The sequence below is a fragment of the Penicillium verhagenii genome, assembly GCF_028828195.1.
Source record: "Penicillium verhagenii strain IBT 33310 chromosome Unknown utg000008l_segment0_segment0, whole genome shotgun sequence".
In the NCBI taxonomy this organism is placed as follows: domain Eukaryota; kingdom Fungi; phylum Ascomycota; class Eurotiomycetes; order Eurotiales; family Aspergillaceae; genus Penicillium; species Penicillium verhagenii.
Window position 1 is genome coordinate 902,826 of NW_026643172.1, and position 19,016 is coordinate 921,841.

The 19,016-nt window shown below is 47.6% G+C and overlaps 8 protein-coding genes across 8 annotated transcripts; 2 read left to right on the forward strand and 6 right to left on the reverse strand.

The window, feature by feature from the left end:
• Positions 1 to 967: 967 nt before the first annotated feature.
• Positions 968 to 3,958, forward strand: N7466_008315 (glucan endo-1,3-beta-D-glucosidase; the record flags this gene model as incomplete). The annotated part of the gene is made up of 6 exons (XM_057167704.1): positions 968 to 1,168; positions 1,231 to 1,480; positions 1,543 to 1,667; positions 1,724 to 3,448; positions 3,508 to 3,569; positions 3,625 to 3,958. 6 exons carry the CDS (start codon positions 968 to 970, stop codon positions 3,956 to 3,958), a joined length of 2,697 nt encoding a protein of 898 aa, XP_057018335.1.
• Positions 3,959 to 4,514: 556 nt separating this feature from the next.
• N7466_008316 (uncharacterized protein) lies at positions 4,515 to 6,074 on the reverse strand (the record flags this gene model as incomplete). Its single annotated transcript, XM_057167705.1, has 1 exon — positions 4,515 to 6,074. One exon carries the CDS (start codon positions 6,072 to 6,074, stop codon positions 4,515 to 4,517), a length of 1,560 nt encoding a protein of 519 aa, XP_057018336.1.
• Positions 6,075 to 6,571: 497 nt separating this feature from the next.
• N7466_008317 (aldehyde dehydrogenase family protein) lies at positions 6,572 to 8,661 on the reverse strand (the record flags this gene model as incomplete). Its single annotated transcript, XM_057167706.1, has 2 exons — positions 6,572 to 8,224; positions 8,287 to 8,661. 2 exons carry the CDS (start codon positions 8,659 to 8,661, stop codon positions 6,572 to 6,574), a joined length of 2,028 nt encoding a protein of 675 aa, XP_057018337.1.
• A 120-nt stretch (positions 8,662 to 8,781) lies between these two features.
• On the reverse strand, positions 8,782 to 10,497 carry N7466_008318 (uncharacterized protein; the record flags this gene model as incomplete). Its single annotated transcript, XM_057167707.1, has 1 exon — positions 8,782 to 10,497. One exon carries the CDS (start codon positions 10,495 to 10,497, stop codon positions 8,782 to 8,784), a length of 1,716 nt encoding a protein of 571 aa, XP_057018338.1.
• Positions 10,498 to 10,703: 206 nt separating this feature from the next.
• Positions 10,704 to 11,412, reverse strand: N7466_008319 (uncharacterized protein; the record flags this gene model as incomplete). Its single annotated transcript, XM_057167708.1, has 2 exons — positions 10,704 to 10,754; positions 10,825 to 11,412. The coding sequence occupies 2 exons, from the start codon at positions 11,410 to 11,412 to the stop codon at positions 10,704 to 10,706; spliced, it is 639 nt and encodes a 212-aa protein (XP_057018339.1).
• Positions 11,413 to 14,070: 2,658 nt separating this feature from the next.
• N7466_008320 (DUF3712 domain-containing protein) lies at positions 14,071 to 15,308 on the forward strand (the record flags this gene model as incomplete). The annotated part of the gene is made up of 4 exons (XM_057167709.1): positions 14,071 to 14,225; positions 14,307 to 14,725; positions 14,805 to 14,926; positions 14,997 to 15,308. 4 exons carry the CDS (start codon positions 14,071 to 14,073, stop codon positions 15,306 to 15,308), a joined length of 1,008 nt encoding a protein of 335 aa, XP_057018340.1.
• Positions 15,309 to 16,745: 1,437 nt separating this feature from the next.
• N7466_008321 (acyl-CoA oxidase) lies at positions 16,746 to 18,040 on the reverse strand (the record flags this gene model as incomplete). Its single annotated transcript, XM_057167710.1, has 5 exons — positions 16,746 to 17,272; positions 17,325 to 17,379; positions 17,428 to 17,511; positions 17,539 to 17,950; positions 17,985 to 18,040. The coding sequence occupies 5 exons, from the start codon at positions 18,038 to 18,040 to the stop codon at positions 16,746 to 16,748; spliced, it is 1,134 nt and encodes a 377-aa protein (XP_057018341.1).
• A 38-nt stretch (positions 18,041 to 18,078) lies between these two features.
• On the reverse strand, positions 18,079 to 18,755 carry N7466_008322 (acyl-CoA oxidase; the record flags this gene model as incomplete). Its single annotated transcript, XM_057167711.1, has 4 exons — positions 18,079 to 18,154; positions 18,207 to 18,326; positions 18,385 to 18,583; positions 18,635 to 18,755. The coding sequence occupies 4 exons, from the start codon at positions 18,753 to 18,755 to the stop codon at positions 18,079 to 18,081; spliced, it is 516 nt and encodes a 171-aa protein (XP_057018342.1).
• Between the last annotated feature and the right edge of the window lie 261 nt (positions 18,756 to 19,016).

The following is a 19,016-nucleotide window of genomic DNA, read 5'->3' on the forward strand; positions in this document are numbered from 1 at the left end:
TACGATTCGTCCTACTATTCTAACTGCAGAGGTCATCCATGCCCACTACGTTCACACATGTATGCAAATGTGCATATATATTTGTGCATGTGGGGAGACTCTATGACACGCGTGTAAGCAGATCTGTGACACTAAAGAATAACCATCGCGTGAGATCATCAGACGCAAAATAAGTCTTTTTCTAAGTCCCACATTAAAGAGATACATTCCCAGACGCGTTGGAGCTTTCAAAATTCACGAGTGTCAATGTTCATCCAGAGATGACGGAAGGGAAGTTGTTGATGGTGGTTGGAGAAAGCTCCACCACATCGCTTGGCACTACGTCGGTGCCTACAACGTCAATTGGAAAACCACAAGTTTTCTCACATCAAAGTCTCTTTGAAACTCTAGAGACTTAATCCGAAGCTTTGCATTGATCACCATTTTTCATGAGCCTTTTCTTATCATTGAATCCGAACTCCAGCCCCTGTCAGACTGGCGGCACGGATTATTGACGTTGTTTACACCCCGCGTGACATTCCCGGTAGTGGAGATGACTGGCCTCGCAACGAGCAATTGCTGACACCCAACAGTATACACGCCCTGCATTCCCGGCAAACACACCACGCACTCAAATCCCCGCTACCAAAGCCATCTACGTGCCCAAGCCGCTTTGTTTGTGCGATTGAGTTCCATGAAGATCTGCGGTCCCGGAATTCTTTCTGCAGGCTACTAACAACAATCCCTGTGTCCGATTCGAAGTATCTGGTGGAATTATCTGTACTTGTAAGTACTATGCCGCACTGCGCAATGAGATTCCTTATCCTCCCCCTTCCTTTATTCGACCTGCACCTTGACGCCCAGCAAACGCCACCAATTACTCGCTGGAATTGGCCATCCAGACTGGTTGAGCCTAGAGACCAGAGCTATTATACATCTACTCTACCTATTTCGGCTATCCTAGTATTGGTGTTGGCTTTGCAGCAGCATGGGATTATCTTCAACATGGAAGGCAACAGCCTTGCTAATTTGGCTGGCTGCTACAGATAGTGTATACGGTTTGCCAGGCTCTGGTGTTGGTACTGCTGCAGAGATAGTTCTTCAACAAACAGCGACTCAGCCCGCCAGAACTTTTGAAACACAGTATCCTCCATCGAACGAGAGAATCCTTATCCCAGAAGCTTCACCAGTAAGAATTGAACACCTAATATTATTTGCAAAAAATCGTGTATACTGACATGATATGGCTAGATTTACCGTGTGGCGCTGGAGAAGCAAGGTCATCCATCGCAGTTTCCTTTTCCCGGAGTCGACATTAACCGTTTCCTTGAGACTGTCAATGGATTGTTGACTCCAACCAAGCCAAACAAACCAACCAAACCGATTAAGCCAATCAAACCGACCCACAAGCACCAGAAATCACATCAAATTACTACTACAACTGTGCCAAAAACTGTCGCGAAAGCACCCAAGGAAACACAGCCTGCAACATCTGCCAACGGTTCGTTCACCTCTTTCAGATTTCTAAAGGCGAGCCAGAGAATTGACTATGTCCAGTACCAGTTCCGACTACTCTTTTGCCTGGTCCTGCCAGCATGGACAACCAAGACATTTTCTTGCCGGTCGCGACAGAAGCACCACCGGCTAACATCAAAAGCCGCAATGACCACCCTGTGCCTAACAAACATGTAGGAAAAAGAAATTTGATCAAATGAACCGGAGCCATACTGACCACTCGCAATAGGCCAACACTACTGATCCAATTGAGACGAACAAGTTTTACGCTGGCTTGTACTTGGGATCGCAGACCAATGCTAGCTTCACACAGCCTTACTCCCTTGGATGGTCAAAGGGCGCTGGGACTCTGAAGAGCTGGGGCATGTCGGCCTCCCACATCGAAATGAATGTGATGGCATTTGGCCCCAAGAACGACAAGATCCCTGGATCCCCTGTCGATTACTACATCAACCCTGTTGGGCTTCAGCATGTGATCCTTTCGGCAACGGAGCTCGATGCAGCCAGTGTCCTCAGCGTTGAAGAGCCTAAGGCATTCTCCGCTCACGCAGTTCTAAGACGTTCCGCTGGCTCCGACCAATCTATTACCTTCCCGATTGTTCAGGGCATGGGCTATATTACTGGCGTTTACAATAATCTGCAACCGCTGATCGAAAGTGGCATTTTCTTCCGCAAAGTGGTGAATGCGGGATCCCCCAAATCAGGTATATTCAAGTATCAGGTTACTTTGGAAGACGACACCCATTGGGTTCTTTATGCTGCCCCGGAGGATGGCCAGGACCCGAAACTCAAGTTGGCCTCGCAGTCTAGCATTACTGGTCCAAAAGGATTTGTGGGAAGCATTCAGGTCGCCAAGAATCCTGCAGGAAAGAACGGCGAAAAATTCTACGATAACTCGGCTGGTGTTTATGCAGTAGATGGTCACATCGATGGCACCGTCACAGGCGATGTTGGCACATACAGCCTTTCGTGGACCAAGGCTGGAAAACACGCACATAAGAGTCCGCTCATCACCTTCGCCTTACCACACCACGTTCAGTCCTTCGATAAGAACACCCAGGGCCGTATCACTGATATTCACTTGCGAACCACCACCAAGGGCAACGCAACTGCTGTTATCGGCGAGACTTGGACCATGACCGAAAGCAATTTGCCCATTGACATTGGCTTTGCTCCTTGGTCAACCACGGATGGAACTGCCAACAGCCTTTCCCCGGGCGCTCAGCAGGCTATCCTCAAGGTCGCGCCTGCAGAATTGCAGCAAGATATTGAGGCACAGAGTGATCTGAACAGCATGTACTACAGCGGTAAGGCTTTGAGTAAATTTGCTACGTTGATTTACACCGTGAGCCAGCTTGGCAACAACGCTGAATTGGCCAATGGAGCGTTCCAAAACCTGACAAAGAGCTTCGCCCGCTTCGTCAATAATGAGCAGCAATTCCCCTTGGCCTATGATGCAGTCTGGAAGGGTGCCGTCTCCACTGCTGGTTATGCTGGAGATTTGAACTCTGATTTTGGAAACACGGCGTACAACGACCATCACTTCCACTATGGCTACTTCATCCAAGCCGCCGCAATCATCGGAGCTCTCGACCCTACCTGGCTCGCTGAGAACAAGGACTGGGTTAATATGCTGGTTCGTGATGCGGGCAACTCCGTTCAGAATGATGCTTATTTCCCATTCTCGCGTGGCTTTGACTGGTACAATGGCCACTCCTGGGCCAAGGGTCTGTTCGAGTCTTATGATGGCAAAGATCAGGAATCGACCTCGGAAGATACTTTGTTTGCATATGCGGTGAAGATGTGGGGACGTACGACTGGCGATGCTAGCATGGAGGCTCGTGGGAATATGATGCTGGGCATCATGCGACGAAGCCTGGATAGCTATTTCTTGATGCAGGATAACAACACCAACCAACCTGCCAACTTCATCGCCAACAGGGTGACTGGTATTGTAAGTCTCGACCCTAACCCTGCTTTTGGTCTACACCAGATGCTTACAATTCCTCGCAGCTGTTTGAGAACAAGGTTGACCACACCACATATTTTGGTAACAACCTCGAGTTTGTGCAAGGGTATGATTTCTCGATTCAGACATTGTCAAATTTACGTACTAACCCCATGCTTTAGAATCCACATGTTGCCTCTTCTCCCGCACTCCGGCTACATTCGCCAACGTAGCTTTGTGACCCAGGAGTGGAATGACATGTTTGCCGCCACTGCTTCAACTCCAGCCTCAAATGTGGAAGGAGGCTGGAAAGGTGTTTTGTACGCCAACCTGGCTCTCATCGATCCGCATGCCGCCTGGGACTTCTTCGCACAGGACAACTTCGACTACAGCTGGATTGATGGTGGCGCATCTCGAACCTGGTATCTTGCTTACGCTGCAGGTTTGTCTCTACTTGAATCCAGAACTTTGATCACGCACTTGCTAACAATGACAGGCCTTGGCGGAAGCCCGTAGATGACTTTATTTTGATGTTATTGGGTTGATATTATTCTTGGCTATGATTGTTTTGCTTGATGATGGTCGCACATTTGCTTTAATTTCGACCAATTCTTGTATATACTACTTTCTTAATGCCCTGGACCCTTTTCTCTTCTTTGGGTTCTTCTAATTTCATCAAATTACACTACCCTGTATGATGCTTTAATTTGTGATGCGATTCAGAGCCCGCACGTGTGCGCCGCAAAGTTCGAACAAATACTGGACAAAAATGATGCAAGTGAGCCCTTTTAATTCTTTCTTGGTCTCTGTCTCCTAATTTTATATGTGCATGAAATGTTGTCTAAGATTAAAATAAGTTATACATGATATGTACTATGTACTAGGCAACATCTCTGCCTGTTATCGCTAATGATTGATGATTGTGTGATGCACAGATACGTGACTCTTTAGATGCGTTATCAAGACTAGAACCAAGGCTTCCTGGAATGCTTACTGTAAGCGACCCCGGCGTGCTTGAATCTGAAGTGTTAAACCAGACATGCCCTTTGGGCAGCCATGAGAACAGCTTATCTCATACTACCCAGCGATCCGTAGTACGAAAGGTGGTTTCCTCATGCCAATTCCCAAATGAGTTCCGGTGCGGCGCAAGTACCACCTCTGCAAAGTAATTGGCCTCGTAATGGTCAAACATCAATTCTCCACAGAAAAACAACTGGTCTTCAAGGTCATCAAAGGGGTCAAACTGATTGAAAACCGGAGCTTTCAACGTGAAGTCCGACAGCCATTTTGAGAAAAGCGCAGCTCGCCTATTGTAAGCGTTAGGATCGCGCTGAAAACGTTCGACATTATCTATGATCCACTGGGTGATGTCAGCGGAATCTGATGGCACAGATTCCGCGCTCGTACGAACCAAGGCCTCGAAGAACGCCTGGTTCAAATGGGGCTTGTCCCGACCCACGCGGGTGACATGCTCGAAATGCTTTGAGGGAATCGTGTAGAAGACCGGTTCGCCGTTATTGGCGTATTTCCAGCGAAAGATGAACTCGTCTAATTTGAGCAGCGAGATCATGGCATTGTAATTTTGCGTCTGGATGGCTTTTGTCACGCCCTCCATCAGAGTGCTCCGGTCCATGTTTGTCAGGGTGCAAGGAGCGCACTTTGTGTTCGAGCGTTTGAAGTTCGCAGACGATATGCGCAGCATCTCGAGGAAGGCGACGTCTTTGGGCGTAAAGCCTGTTTTGCTGCCGCGGAGCAATTTCTTTGGGAAGTAGCACACGTTGAGCGCGGGCCAGTTCAAGACTATGCCGGATCGGGTATGGGTGATCTCGACATCGGCCATGGGGGTTATGAGGAGCTTGTAGCTGTTCTTGGGCATGTTCGGGTGGTGATTGTAGGCTTGCGTGAAGAGCGAATAGGACATGCCGGTGCGCTCGAGGATTTGGGTGGTGGTGGGTCCGGAGCCGTTGAACTCGAGTTTGGAATCTTGCTTGCGGTCCATGAAGCGCTGTAGTTCCTCCCGCTCGACGGGGTCCATCTTGACACCCTCATCGAGCCACTGGCGTTGAATAGTCAGGTTAATCAGGGTTGGGACCTGGTTTAATATGCGATCCATGGTACACCATATGCAGGAGAAGACGAGACGTTGCAGGTTTTCGCGCTGGGACCAATTAAGCTTGACATAATCCAAGGGTTTGAAGGCATTCCTAATGGTGGGGCTGCCTCTGTATGAAGAGCCAGGGTGGTCTTGTGGATAGTCCGTTTGGTCGGTGGTGGGGTCTTCCCAGAAGGCGTAGAGGATGAGGAGGCGGTAGACTCGTTCGCTTGAGAGTGCTGCAGCTAGGACCGGGGATGCACGTGGAAGGTTGATGTTGACATCGGGTGAGGCCAAAAAGATCTTTTCAATGAGTTCAACCGGTAGGGCTTCGAGCATGGACAATCGACGTGGTGGAGGGGACTCGGAGGAGCATGGTGGTTCGGCCGCCACTGGCATCCCAGATCGTCCGGTAGCCCGCTTGCGTTTAAGTTTGGCTTTGCGATTCGGGGTGGAGAGTGATTTGAGAATAATTTCGGCGGGTATTAAGCGTGTCTGCCTTGAGGGGGTTCTGGATATTTCTGTCCTCGACAGTGTCATGGCAGGTTGTTGCAGGGGAAAAGTATGCAGAACGCGATCGATTCAACCATGCAAAGTTTCCGGGTGGCGACGTTGATGATTGGTTGCTCCACTTCTGCCCCTTGATTTCTTAACTTCAAGTGTACAATGAATACTAGCTCTTTTTGGTAATTTTGTGTATTTTTGTAAGGCTAGGTTTTTATTTATTATTAGGTATTTGGACTTGGTCTCATAGACACAAAGATCTGAGCCTTCTCAGCAATTCAGGTTGTGTAGTGTAATGGTTCATCACTCCAGATTCTGATTCTGGCGATCCCGGTTCGATCCCGGGCACGACCTTTCTTTTTTGCACTTTCTTGTAAGTGTATACAGACTCACCGCCATAGACACGTTATTCTGGGATTTTGTTATGGGCAAAGGCCTAAATGGATTCATGTCAATTGAGCGTTTTCATATTCGAAAGATTAAAGATACATAGATGTTAGCTCAGCTTCGGGATCTTTTCACACGTCTAAAAGTTACATATTTCCCAAAAGTCGTAAGATACCAGCAATCCTTCCACCGATAGTCAAATGATATCCAGTCTCAACGACACCTTTACACAGCTCCCATGCGGCAGTACCATCTTTAGTACCAGCAGTGCCCTCTATCTTTTGAATTGGATAATCCACACGCGGTGGAATAGCAGTACCGATCAGAGTCGGAAATCTGTCCACGCAAATGGCCTTGGTATTGCAAAGACCGCGCAGACCTTCGTCGCCTGCAAATCGACCATATCCAGATCCCTTGACACCACCGAAGGGTAACTGAACAGCGTAATAGGCTCCAAAATCGTTGACGGACACCATACCAGCCTCGATACTGGAGACACAAGCCTGAACGTCAGCGGAATTGTGCCCAAAGACACTAGCACCGAGGGCGTAAGCAGTGGAATTGGCAATAGAAATTGCATCCTGAACGGATTCAGCACGCATAACAAGGAAAATAGGCGCAAACAGCTCTTCTTGGGCGATGCGCATATCACGGGTTACATCGACGAGGAGTGTAGGTGTGAAATAGTGGCCATGTTGGTGGCGCGGGTGTGCGTGTCGTGATCCGCCAGCTAGCAGCCGGGCGCCTTGTTTGACGGCCTCGGCGATCAGCGCTTCAACTTTATCAAAGCAGGCCGGGGAGATCATAGCGCCCATGTCTGGTGTGGTAACGTCGGATGTGGCGGGGGAGGGGGTATCGAGGAGGATGGATCCGAGACGGAGTCCTTGAATTCGAGGTGTTACCATTTCAACCAGCTTGTTGTAGGTACCGGGTAGAGCGATGATGCGCTCCACACCAATGCAATTTTGGCCAGCTGACTGGAAGACGCCGCGCATGAGAATGGAGGCGATGGTTGGCAGGTTGCGAATGGTACGGGAATCGTCAAGTATGACGGCAGGGTCTTTGCCGCCTAGTTCCACGGTGACTGGGGTCAGCGATTTGGCAGCAGACTCGCATACCTTGAATGCGACGGGACGGGAGCCGATAAAAGTGAGGTGGGCGATATCAGGGTGAGAGGTCAGCTTGTCCGCCACGGTAGGGAGGCACACAATGGTTTGTACAAGGTCGCGGGAGTGTCCGCAGCTGGAAAGAGCGCCGCGCACAATATCAAGAAAATACGCCGTACACCAGGCAGTTTGTTCTGACGGCTTGACGACGACACTGTTGCCGGAGAACAGAGCGCTGATCACGGGTCCGATAAAATTGTGAAAGGGGTAGTTCCAGGACACACAGGCTGACACTACACCCAAAGGCTCGTAGGTGACAATGTTCTTTTTGTACATCATCAAGAAGTTGGTCGGTCTGCGCGAAGGCAAGAGAGCTTTCTCACCGTGGTCGATGGTCCACTTGAGCTTTTCGGCCGTGACCAGAATTTCTCCGAACGAGGCGTCCACTTTGGTCTTTCCAGAATCGAGGCAGCAAGCTGTTACTATGTCATCTTGGTGCTCAAGCACGTATTGGAGGAGCGTTCGCAGGACCTTTCTGCGCTCTGGAAATGTAGTCTTCGCCCACTCGCGTTGTGCTTTCTTGGCCGCTCGTACCGCTTCATCAACATCCTCCGCTGTGGCAGGGCGGATTCCGTTTCCCAGGACTCGACCGTCGGCGGGACAGTAGCTCATGATTAATTTATCATTCCATTTCTAGTCCACATGGCCATGGTTAGCTGCGGCTTAAGCCCAGAAGCACAACGGTGAACACTTACTCCGCGGACTTGATCCTCAAGCACCTGCTTCTGCTGACCTGAAACATCCTCCCATTTCTTGCCTGTTTGGCTTTTGCGAACTTCTAGTGGCACGGGAACATTGAACGTAACGGCGGCTTCTCTCTGGCACTGCACGCAGAGCAATCCCGCGTAGATGGCGACAAAGGAGGCGAACGCGACACCAATCCACAGTGATTTTTCTTCGTAGAGAGGAGCATAATGCTCCACAATCTCACGCACCGATTGCGGGAGGTATGAAAGAACACAGGCCATGTTGCCGAAAGAATTGGTGGAACTGGTCTGCCAGCGTGCCGCGTGACCCCTGGAGCTGTGGGAAAGAAGGCGGCAACTTTTCTTTCGGCAGATCATCATCATCACACCACAACACCGCGCATAACCAACCAACCATATCTGAGTGGGGCCCCATCATATAATATTATATCCCCACATAATAAAATGATGTACATTTTTATGCGGGTAATTCAATCTGGGACATCATTCCTTGGGGCTCAGCCCATCCCGGAATACCTGCCAAGTCTTGACAAAAAATCGTTTGATCTTGTTTTTTTTCTTGATCTTCGGCGTTGGGAAGCTAAAGTAAATGTCCGGGTCCCGGCTCGTATCCACTGGACCCGTTGTCGCATTTGCTGATGCTTTGCCCGCTGTTTTGCCTAGTTTTTTGGGTTGTCCTAGTGCTGGTAGCGGGGTTGGCCGTAGTTGCTGCTGCTTCGCCGTCCGGCGAAGAGTGCGCTTTGGAGGTGTATTGAGGGCACTAGACGTCTCAAGGGCGCTCGGCGTCTGAATCTGGCCCAGATTCTCCAGGATATCTGGCGTCTCTACTTTCTGTAGTGGGGATCTCACTTCTAGTATCTCAAGGGCGCTCAGTGTCTCAAGGCTGCTCGACGTCTCCATTGGATTCGACGTCTCAATAGGACTTGTTGTGTCAAGGGCGCTTTGCGTCTGAATCTGGCCCAGATTCTCTAAAATATCTGGCGTCTCCACTTTCTGTAGTGGCGATCTTGTTGCTGGTATCTCAAGGACGCTCGATGTCTCAAGGATGCTCGCCATTTCAATCTGCCCCAACTTCTCCAGGATATCTGGTGTCTCCACTTTCTGCAGTGGCGATGTCGTTGCTGGTAGCTCAAGGACGCTCGATGTCTCGAGGCTGCTCGACGTCTCAATTGAATTCAACGTCTCAATAGGACTTGCTGTTTCAAGGGCACTCCACGTCTCAAAGGGGCCTGGTGTCTGAAGGGGACTCAGCGTCTCCACTTTCTGTAGTGGGGATCTCGTTTCTGGTATCCAGTCCCTCCTCTTGATGTAAACCCGCCCGGCAGCTTCACTTTCTTCCAAGGGGGCCCAGCGGCTATTGGTAGCTGTATCTGCATTTATCTTTCTGTCCCTCTCTAAACGGCAAATATACCCCTTGCGAGAACGAGCGTAGCCGTTTTCAAGGAAGCCGTTAATGACTTTTACCCCAGGGCTCAGGTTGAGGGTCATTTCTGCGAAATCGGGAGCATTCAGCTCATTTTCGTCTTCACCATCAAAGCGCCATGAACCGTACTCGCTGTAGGCCCTCCAAACCCGGCCCTTCGCGGCATGCTGAAGGGCAGATCCCCTCAGTGTCATCAGGTCGTTGTAGGCCTTCTTGTCGACGCGGTCGACTACCACGGGGTCTAGCCCCCTCTGGGCGTTTTTGAGCAATACCCACTTTGTTAAATCATCGTCATCGTCGAATGATTTCGGGGTTGCGTGTAGTACAGCAAGGGATTCCTCCGGTAGACTTGGACTACGATGAAACACAGGTTGACCCCACCAATTGAAATGGTGCACACCAGGCCAATAATGGTAATTTTGATCTTGCCACTTGAGCTCTGCGTCGTAGGCGGATGGAATATACCGCTGTACCTCTTGGCGATAATTGGGTGATTTGTGGCGGGGGGGATAGGGTTCTTCGTGATAAGCATCATTTGACCCAAGTGAATCTGGCAATGACTGAGTGTCTTCATCGGCATCGTCATCGTCACAAGGCTCATCTTTTGACAACTCAACATTGACCCTGCTGTGATCGTGATTATCATCACCAAGGAATCCTTCGTCCTGCTTGTAAATCTCATATGCAACGAGTACTTCGTCCTCATTTTCACTGTCATAAGCATCGGCTGCTTCGTCATCCTCGTAACTATCATAAGCATTTGCTGCTAGATTCATGTATCCATAGGATTTGACGAGGCGCTTTCGGCATGCTGTTAGAACGCTTTGCGCATCAGCCTTCAGTCGGCTGTCATGGTAACTTTCATCGGTATTGGCTGATTTGTCCTCGTAACTTTTGTAGGTATCAGTCTGTTCGTCGATGTAGCTAGAAGAGTCCAGGAAATTCCGTGGGTTTGTAGTTGAGATGCTTTGTGCATCAACATTCAGTCGGCTCTCATCGTAGCTCTGGTTGAAATCCTCATAACCTTCAAATTCTTCGTCCATGTAGCTAGAAGATTTGAGGAAATGATTTGGGCTTGTTGTTAAGATGCTTTGCGCATCAACATTGAGTCGGCTCTCGTCGGAGCTCTCGTCAAGACCCTCATAACCTTCAAACTCTTCGCTCATGTAGCGAGACGATCGAAGGAAATGCTGCGGGGATGATGCTGGGACGCTTTGCACATCAGTACTCAGTTGGCTAGCATCGTAACCATCAAAGAAATTGGTTGATTCGTCCATATAGCTGGACGACGTGCAGATAATGTTGTTGGACTTCATTGACTCGTCAGTTTCATTCTCTGTAGTATCAGACCAATTGAAGGCATCTTGAGACCGGAGACTTGCACTTAAGAGGGAGATTTGAGGGAGGAAAACAGGCGAAGGAAGACGAGGAGGAGATGGAGGTGGAGTGGGAGACGAAGATTTATCGGAGTCGTAGGACTGGGTGCTAGCGAGCTCTCCCTCAATGTCCTCATCCGAATCGAGGTCCTGCAGCTCCCAGAAGCATGGGTCATTGAGGTCGAACGCGTCTTCGGTGATAATGGGAGGGGAAAAGGTTGGCGACTCGAGTTCCTCGGACTCATCCGCCCAATCGAAGGTCGAGGGCTTCAAGAAGCCGGCGAGAGCAGCGGCGTGAGCAGCAACGTCAGTCATCGTGTGAGAGATGATAATTGATGAGATGGAGTTATTGACACAGAAATGTCAAAAGAAATCGGTTGGAAAATTGGTTGATAGAAGCAGAGGTAGCTAAAGGTGGGTACGAGGAGAAGATGTTATTCACGAGATCAAAAACATTGAGATAGGAGAAGACTCACCTTTTAAATGTCAACAAATTTGGGAAAATGGTGGGGGTGCAATGGGAAAGAAATGGGTGGAAGAGGAGGAAGTAAACAAAGAAGATCGCGTGTTTTATGTCGATGTGTGAGTTGCCATGGAGTTTCGAATCAACACATTCGCCACGCTCTTATCAAGAATCTTTCCCAGAAGCTTCCTAACAGTTTACTTTATGCTAAATCATGTCTCGAGGTAAATAATGGGCGGAAACATTGTCTTTTATGGCTAGAGCACTTGAATGTTAACAATATCTATCGTTCTTAAATTATAACAATGACACACCACAATGATCTTAGATCCATTCTTTGTCCCGACAGCAAGATCTGAACGTCAATAAACATAAACAAAGGCCTGCATTGTTCTTTGTTGTTTTGTTAAATGCGCAGAAGGAAACAAAGACATTGCAGGGCTACTAATTTGGGACTATATTGATGAGTCTACGAGCTCAAAGAAGCTGTCCATATGACGCTGACTGCATTGCGAATACTCGTACATGCCCAGGTGTTTACTAATTATCTGATCAACTCAAATAAACCTGTGTAGGGGAGTTTGGAAAGAGAACAGCACTTGGAAAAAGGGCTTGATATTTTATAGAGGCTACTTGCAAGCCACTCTAACTTTGGAGGTATGGCGGTCCACGGGTAGCATACGTGCGCTTGCATACTAGTATGCGTGTACTAATCTAAGGTTTCCATTAAATGTTTAAGCATAAATATGAGATCTGCCCGTCGGCATTAAAGGAGAAAAAATTCAATGTTATAACATTTGGCATTTGAAATGTTGTATTCGGGTCAAGTATCCTAATGTTGAAACCCTAGTTAATTGGCTATTTTTGAAAGTTATTACTAAGCCTTCCAAGGATCATCTACAGATCTCAAACAATGAGGTCGATCCATGGATGTAGTAGAAGATTTTTAAAGTTACACTAGTGCTTGCAAAGCTCCAGATCGAGGCCTTGCCTAGGTGTGAGCTGCAATGGACCAGTTTTCATAAGCACTAAAGTGTATCCTTGCAAGAAACCTTGAACAAAACATTCAATGTTGATTTGAATCGCCTGAAGTGCTCTTTTGACCTTGGAAGTTTCAAGGCCTCCTGCACTTGTGGTTCAAGAAAGCACTGTTTAATGTTTTTCCAGGCTAATAATGTAAAAGCTTCGGTATACATGATAGACGTACTAGAATTGATAGGTCTAAGGATGGATAATTCAATGTTTATTCGATTGCCGGTACTACGAACTGTACATGATCCCTGGAGGTGTTCCGTGCTTAATAGTAGTTTATCCATGTCAGAACAACCTTGATAACAACTGAATGCAGGTCAGAAATGGGGCTATCTACCATGGAATATATGCTTGGCAGACGAGGGTGAATATGAAAAATTATAATTTTCAACGTTGCAGTTTAACATGTGAATCCCTATTGTTTTCGGTCGAATAACCAGATGCAGTAAAATTCCAAGACCAATTGAAAGCCCAAGAAGGTGACACATCCGAATGAACTAAACGCCACTCTTTTCCCCCAATATATTTAATATATTTGACTTTGGCCCGAAAACCCTTGGACGCTTCCCCGGGGCCTTGGCGAGCGCCCCGTGGCAGCTAGTTTCACCCACAGCCAATCACAACAACGCTTGACATCTAGTCAGTGCAACGGTACAAGGGAGTCACGCACAGTAATCTCCTGCGCAATTTCTTTCATATTTATATTTCACTAATATTTCAAGCGTTCAAAGATTCCCGCCTCTTTTATCTTGAAACATTGCCTCGGTTTTCCCCCCCTTTTTGTTGTTCTTGGGATCTCTATATACCAGTTGACAAGTCGGACAAGATTCAATCTGAAACATCCGCTGCTATCGGTCTTGTCGGGAGATCAGTCGATCCACATGCACCCACATGCACCTAATTCAGGAACATCCCCGCAAATCGGGCACCTGGGGAATCCGGAGACCCCAGGGGGAAAGGGAAAGAGAGAATAAAAAAGGGTTACTAAACGAGATCTATACGCAATGTCAAAAATCAAAAGAACAGATCAAAAATAAATCAAAACTCTGGCTGTCATTTCCACAAGCCGCTAACTCGAGAATATCAATCCTGCGTGCGTCCGCCACAATTCTTGCATTTGGTCGCTAAGAGGCGGTTTTTAAGTTGACATGTGAAGATTAATCTCACTTCGATCCTGGTCGGATTTTGGCAAATCAAAAGTTACTAGTCATGACCCGGCGCTTTCCGCCATATAAACTATCTTGTCCTCGCAGTCCCGTGGCACACTGCCAATGTACTAAGGCTGCCTTACTTTTAGTCACTCGTTACTGCAGTTCTTGGCCCATGCCATTTTTTCTTCTTTTCTTTTCTTCTTTTCTTTTCTTTGGCCTTGACGACACCTACCCTGAAATCCCTTTCATATAATATTTATCTCACAGTTGAGGCTCCAAAGGTTTCTGTCTCAAGGATCATTCTCCTAAGCTTTGAAATTCGGTATCATGTCTATCAATAAATCCGAAGCCGTGGAGACTACCACCGCCTCTCCGCCGGTGAAACGGTCATTTGGGTCACGAACCGCCACTCATTTCAAGAAGTGGTGGTGGGTACACTTGATTATCTTCATCATCGTGCTCCTTGTCATCCTGTTGCCAGTGTAAGTGATATGACTCTTCTGTTAAATAATCTACCTGCGCGCGCTTGGGCCTTTGAAGGATTGAAGATCTAATTGACACAGAGTCTATGTCGCATACCCCAAGATTGCCCAGAATGACATCAATAGCTCCACTCTCAACATCACAAGCATGGTTATCAGCGACCCAGCGCCCAAGTCCTTTTTCCTCGATCAAACCCAAGTCATTGGCTCTGATAGTTCTTACCACCCTGAAATCTTCTCCTTTGATGCCGCTGTATCGTTGGTGGGAGCCGCATCCGCGTTTGCGACTGTCAATGTTCCCGCAGTGAAGTCCAAAGATGGGGCAGAAGTCGATGTGTCGCAGACCCTCGATCTGAGTGATGCCGACGCCTTTGCCGACTACTGCACCGCCGTTATGATGAACGAAGAAGTCTCGTTGAATATTTATGGAAAGCCAAAGTTGCAACAAGGATCATTGCCAAAAGTGACTGTGACATATAACAAGACTGTTACCATGAAAGGTAAGTTTTGGTCTCTGAAACTTGGCATCTAGCGTTTTCTTTCTCGACACACCCCCGTACTGACCCGAGTATGGTTCAGGTCTTAACAAACTCAGCGGATTTGATGTCACCGAGTTCCATATCTTGACTACAGCCGTGAATGGGCGCAACATGAACGGCACAGTCTACATTCCCAATCCCTCCGTGATGACATTGAGCATGGTACGGCAAAGTTTCCTTTTCAATATGCTCTGCGGCAATCCAAAATACTAACACTTTTTTTTCCCTGCAGGGAAATGTGACCCTCAACCTTCTCGTGGCAAATGAAACCTTGGGTTATTCCTATCTCGAAAACCTTGTCCTCAAGCCAGGAAACAACACCGTTCCAATGACCGCGACCGTGGATGAAGTTGCGATTGTCAACATGCTTATCTCGTCTAGCAACCCCTATACCGACGGCGTTGTGCCATTCACTATTACTGGAAACTCCAGTGTTTATAACGGCAACGAGTTGCCTTACTTCACCGATGCATTGAGCGCAAACAACCTTACCGTGCAACTGAATGTCACCAAGGCGCTTGCGGAGATTGGCGTCAAGCTCTAATCTGGCAACAGATGAGGAATGGATAATTGGATTTTGGAACTCCGTCGATCAATAATTTGTATCCTATACCACCATTTACGATTGAAAACCTTCAATATTAAATTTAATTACAACATCCTTCTCTTCAAATGTTCTCGCGTGAGATAATTTTCTTCTCCGCATGCTCCAGCTTGAATGGACTTATTATGGGTAGTTTGACTTCGGAACGTTTTCCCACTGACAATCAAACATTTGATTAGGATCCTTGTCCTCATCAGGCGAGTGAGGAACCCAGATCTATCATTGCAGAAAAGGGCTATCCCAAGATATCCACGAGATGGCAAATATGCATCAATGTCTAATGGTATCTCCAATGGCGCCCCCGATGTTGTATAAACCTCACTCAATGGGGTGGCTCTAGTTCCGGATTTGACACGCACACGTTCAATAGGATAGTGCCTACTTCAGGAATCTCCTCTCCATTGAAAATTCCAGCAGAGAACATATCTATGTCATCGACTGTGGTCACCTCGCTGAACATTGTGTCGAAAAGTCTCATGTTTTCGACCATTGAGTGTTCTTCCCAAGTGGTGCCTTCAGCAGATTCAAGAATTCCATATAGCTCGACTCGGCGTTTGAGATCCTCGGTATAGAAGGTGCTAGGCTGTTGTTCGGCTTCACGGATAAGAGCATGTGTCAGGAAAAAGTCGAGGGTTGATAGACAGCCTGGTAATCCGCAACAAGACTTGGCGCTGCGCGAACCGGCCGGCGGTAGGGTCCATGAAACCTTCTAGGGAGATGGTCAACTGGTAGCATCATTGGAATCACCTGAGTCCTGACTAAGATCGACTCTAGGAGTCTAGGGCCATCCAGAGACAAAGACTGTTTGGTCCCACCTTGGCCTCTCAGCCAATCGGGTGCTGCAAAAAAACACAGGTTCCCGCGTATTAGCGGGCGGGAAGAGGGCGGGATAATACAGGCGCGTGTGGCGTGCGACCGTTAATGCCATACGGGGCTCCCGATAGGCGATTTCATGATAGGTCTCTGGCTCGGCAATATTAGGGTACCAAATGCAGTATGGAACTTCCTGAGAGAACGCGTTGTCGTAAGGCTTCCGGTGAGGTTGAGGGGCAGGAGAAATTTCAGACGCCGGCCTTGAAGGAATACGCGATAAGTTGTTGCTGTTGATAAAGCGTGCAGTGATCGCACGTTTTAAACGCTTGTTCTTGCTCTTATCTTCTAATAGTAGTTGTGTTGACGACCATTCAACGAAGAATGTGTCGTCTTGATTTAAAATATACGTATCTTTAAATTTTGGGGACTTGAAATCAAAAATCAAAAACTGCGTTATAAAGGGGCGGAAGTTCTAGTAGACAAAGCGTAAAAACTGCAGATCCACATAAGTATAAAAGTCAAGTGCTTCCTTTTCAAAGAACATTTGAAGGGTTTCATCAGTGGCTAAAGTTTCGATGCAAACTTTTCCCCAAAATCCAAATTGACCTTTGCATTCCCTGCAAAACTCGGACTGTCATCAATGATACCATCCCACCTGTCCGGAGACAGCATTGGAGCTGTACAGTAGGGTTCAACATCCAGGCTATCCAAGTATTCCCCTAGTCGCGGCAGAATTGCATTAAGCGCTTTGCACTCCATCTCGAACTGAGTCGTACGACTGAGACCCATTTTCTCCACAAACCAACTGGAATCGGCTTTTATAGCACCAGCCTCGTAAAGTGCCAATAGGGCGGGGTCAATACCGGCAGCGGTAGAAGCCTCGTATGCCATGCGTTGGCCAATAGCCAGAATCATCGATCGACAGTGAGGCAAAATGTAGTTATTATAGTCGGCACTTCGGTGGTCTTTGATATTCGCCTGAAGCTCCTGAAGCTCAGCTCTGATTCCTGATTCGTGTTGTGCCAAGAAACAATTCGGGTTCGTAGCTTCGGGGATCTTATAGCGGTCGATCAGAAGCTCTGTAGCAAGGCCTATGGAAAGTCACTTAGAGAGGTGTAAGTGAACATAACAGACGGTACATACGGATAGACAAAACCTGAATTTCCCCTTCCGCAATTCCAGTGGCACGGGTCAATGACTATACTAGTCAGCCATGAACATGATAAATACCAGAGGTTGATCATACCTCGAACGCTGCCATCTGATTATGTGGATACACCCCTTGGGCACCACTTCTCTCAATCAGATTAGCCAAGCTTCCCTGGCCATTCTGGAGGAAGACGCTTTAGAGAATGACCCCAAGTCCATCTTTAGCTGCAGGATGAAGGGATACATCAGTGCTATAAAGGTCAGTAATCCAATCCGCGAAAGCCTCCATGACAGCAATTTGCGCCAAGGCATGCAGAATAGGCAGTTGTTGGGTGCGGAATGAGATGATTGGAACACGTCCGCCCCGCATTCCTTGCTGGACTGTTCGACTCTGGCTATACTTGCCCACAACAAACGTGGCACACTTGAGAAACGGAATTATCCATAGACTAAGTGCCAACGCTCCATTTCCCAGGCGGTTGATAGCTGAAAGATATTGATCACGCATATTGGAGGGCATTGCAAGATCTCCAAGCATTGCCTCGGCCGGAAGTCGAACGTGTTGGAATGACGTCAAAGAGTGGTCTAACATCTTTCCTCCAGTAATAGAAGGTAGGAGCCTTGAGGAACATCATTTATCAATATTGAACCTACAGATTGTCTTCTGGGAACGTACCAAGACCGAACGCCTTCACACATCTCCTTTCCATCGTTGAGTGGAACGATAAATGGTCGAATACCTCTATCTTCACCTTTCACCACCAAGGGCAAAGACAATTGCAATACGACGGGTATCACCAATTGGCATAGATGGGGGCATGAATCTATAGTAAAGTCAACACCCCGACGGCCCATCAAGCAGAAAATTGACAATACTTCATTGCAGCAGAACTTGGTGTGTGAAGGATGAAACTCCCATCCGACTGCCAAGTCGACGTAGTCTCCAGATTTCTGGCGTCGCATCCGTGGCCAACTTCATTCAGCATGAAGGGGGTTCTATCAAATTTTCAATCAGCATTTATCAGCAGGCATCTTGGACTCAGGGGGATCTTACGAAATATCGAAATTCAAGATTGATTTCATAAGAGGCTCCAGATCAGGCCTTTTGAGCACAAATGGAGCTAGTGTTCCAGCTACGAGGTTCAACTGAATCGTGACCAAGATCTGAGCAGTGGTGTCTCGAAGAATAATCATATCTTGATGAGCATCCCAAAATTTTGGAGTAAGATGGAAGACATCCTTTAGACTCAAATCTATTGACTTTTAGATCGAATTTAGATCAGTGATTCAAGATAGTGACTGACTGTGAAATCTTTCAATTTCCCTAGCACGGCGGTATGAGCACTCTAGTTCGTCAACGCGCCCTAGATCCTCGTAGTGATGCTCAAAAATTGGATTAGAAAGGAGTTTCAAGGAAGAGGACATCGTCATGGCAAATATCAAATATATGATGGGATTTTCGAAATGGACATTGACCTTCGAATATCCAGAATAAGAGACCATTGAATAAGAGCTTCTCTTTCAGTCAATTTATAGAGCCTTTGCAATTGATGAGTTTCTGAGCGCACTCATGTTGAAAACCGGTTATTTCTCACTGTCGCAATAGATATTCGAAAAGCTCATTCGGATGCATCATGCGGCGCTCGAATCCAATAGAATATAACCACCTGTGCAACCATCCTTATT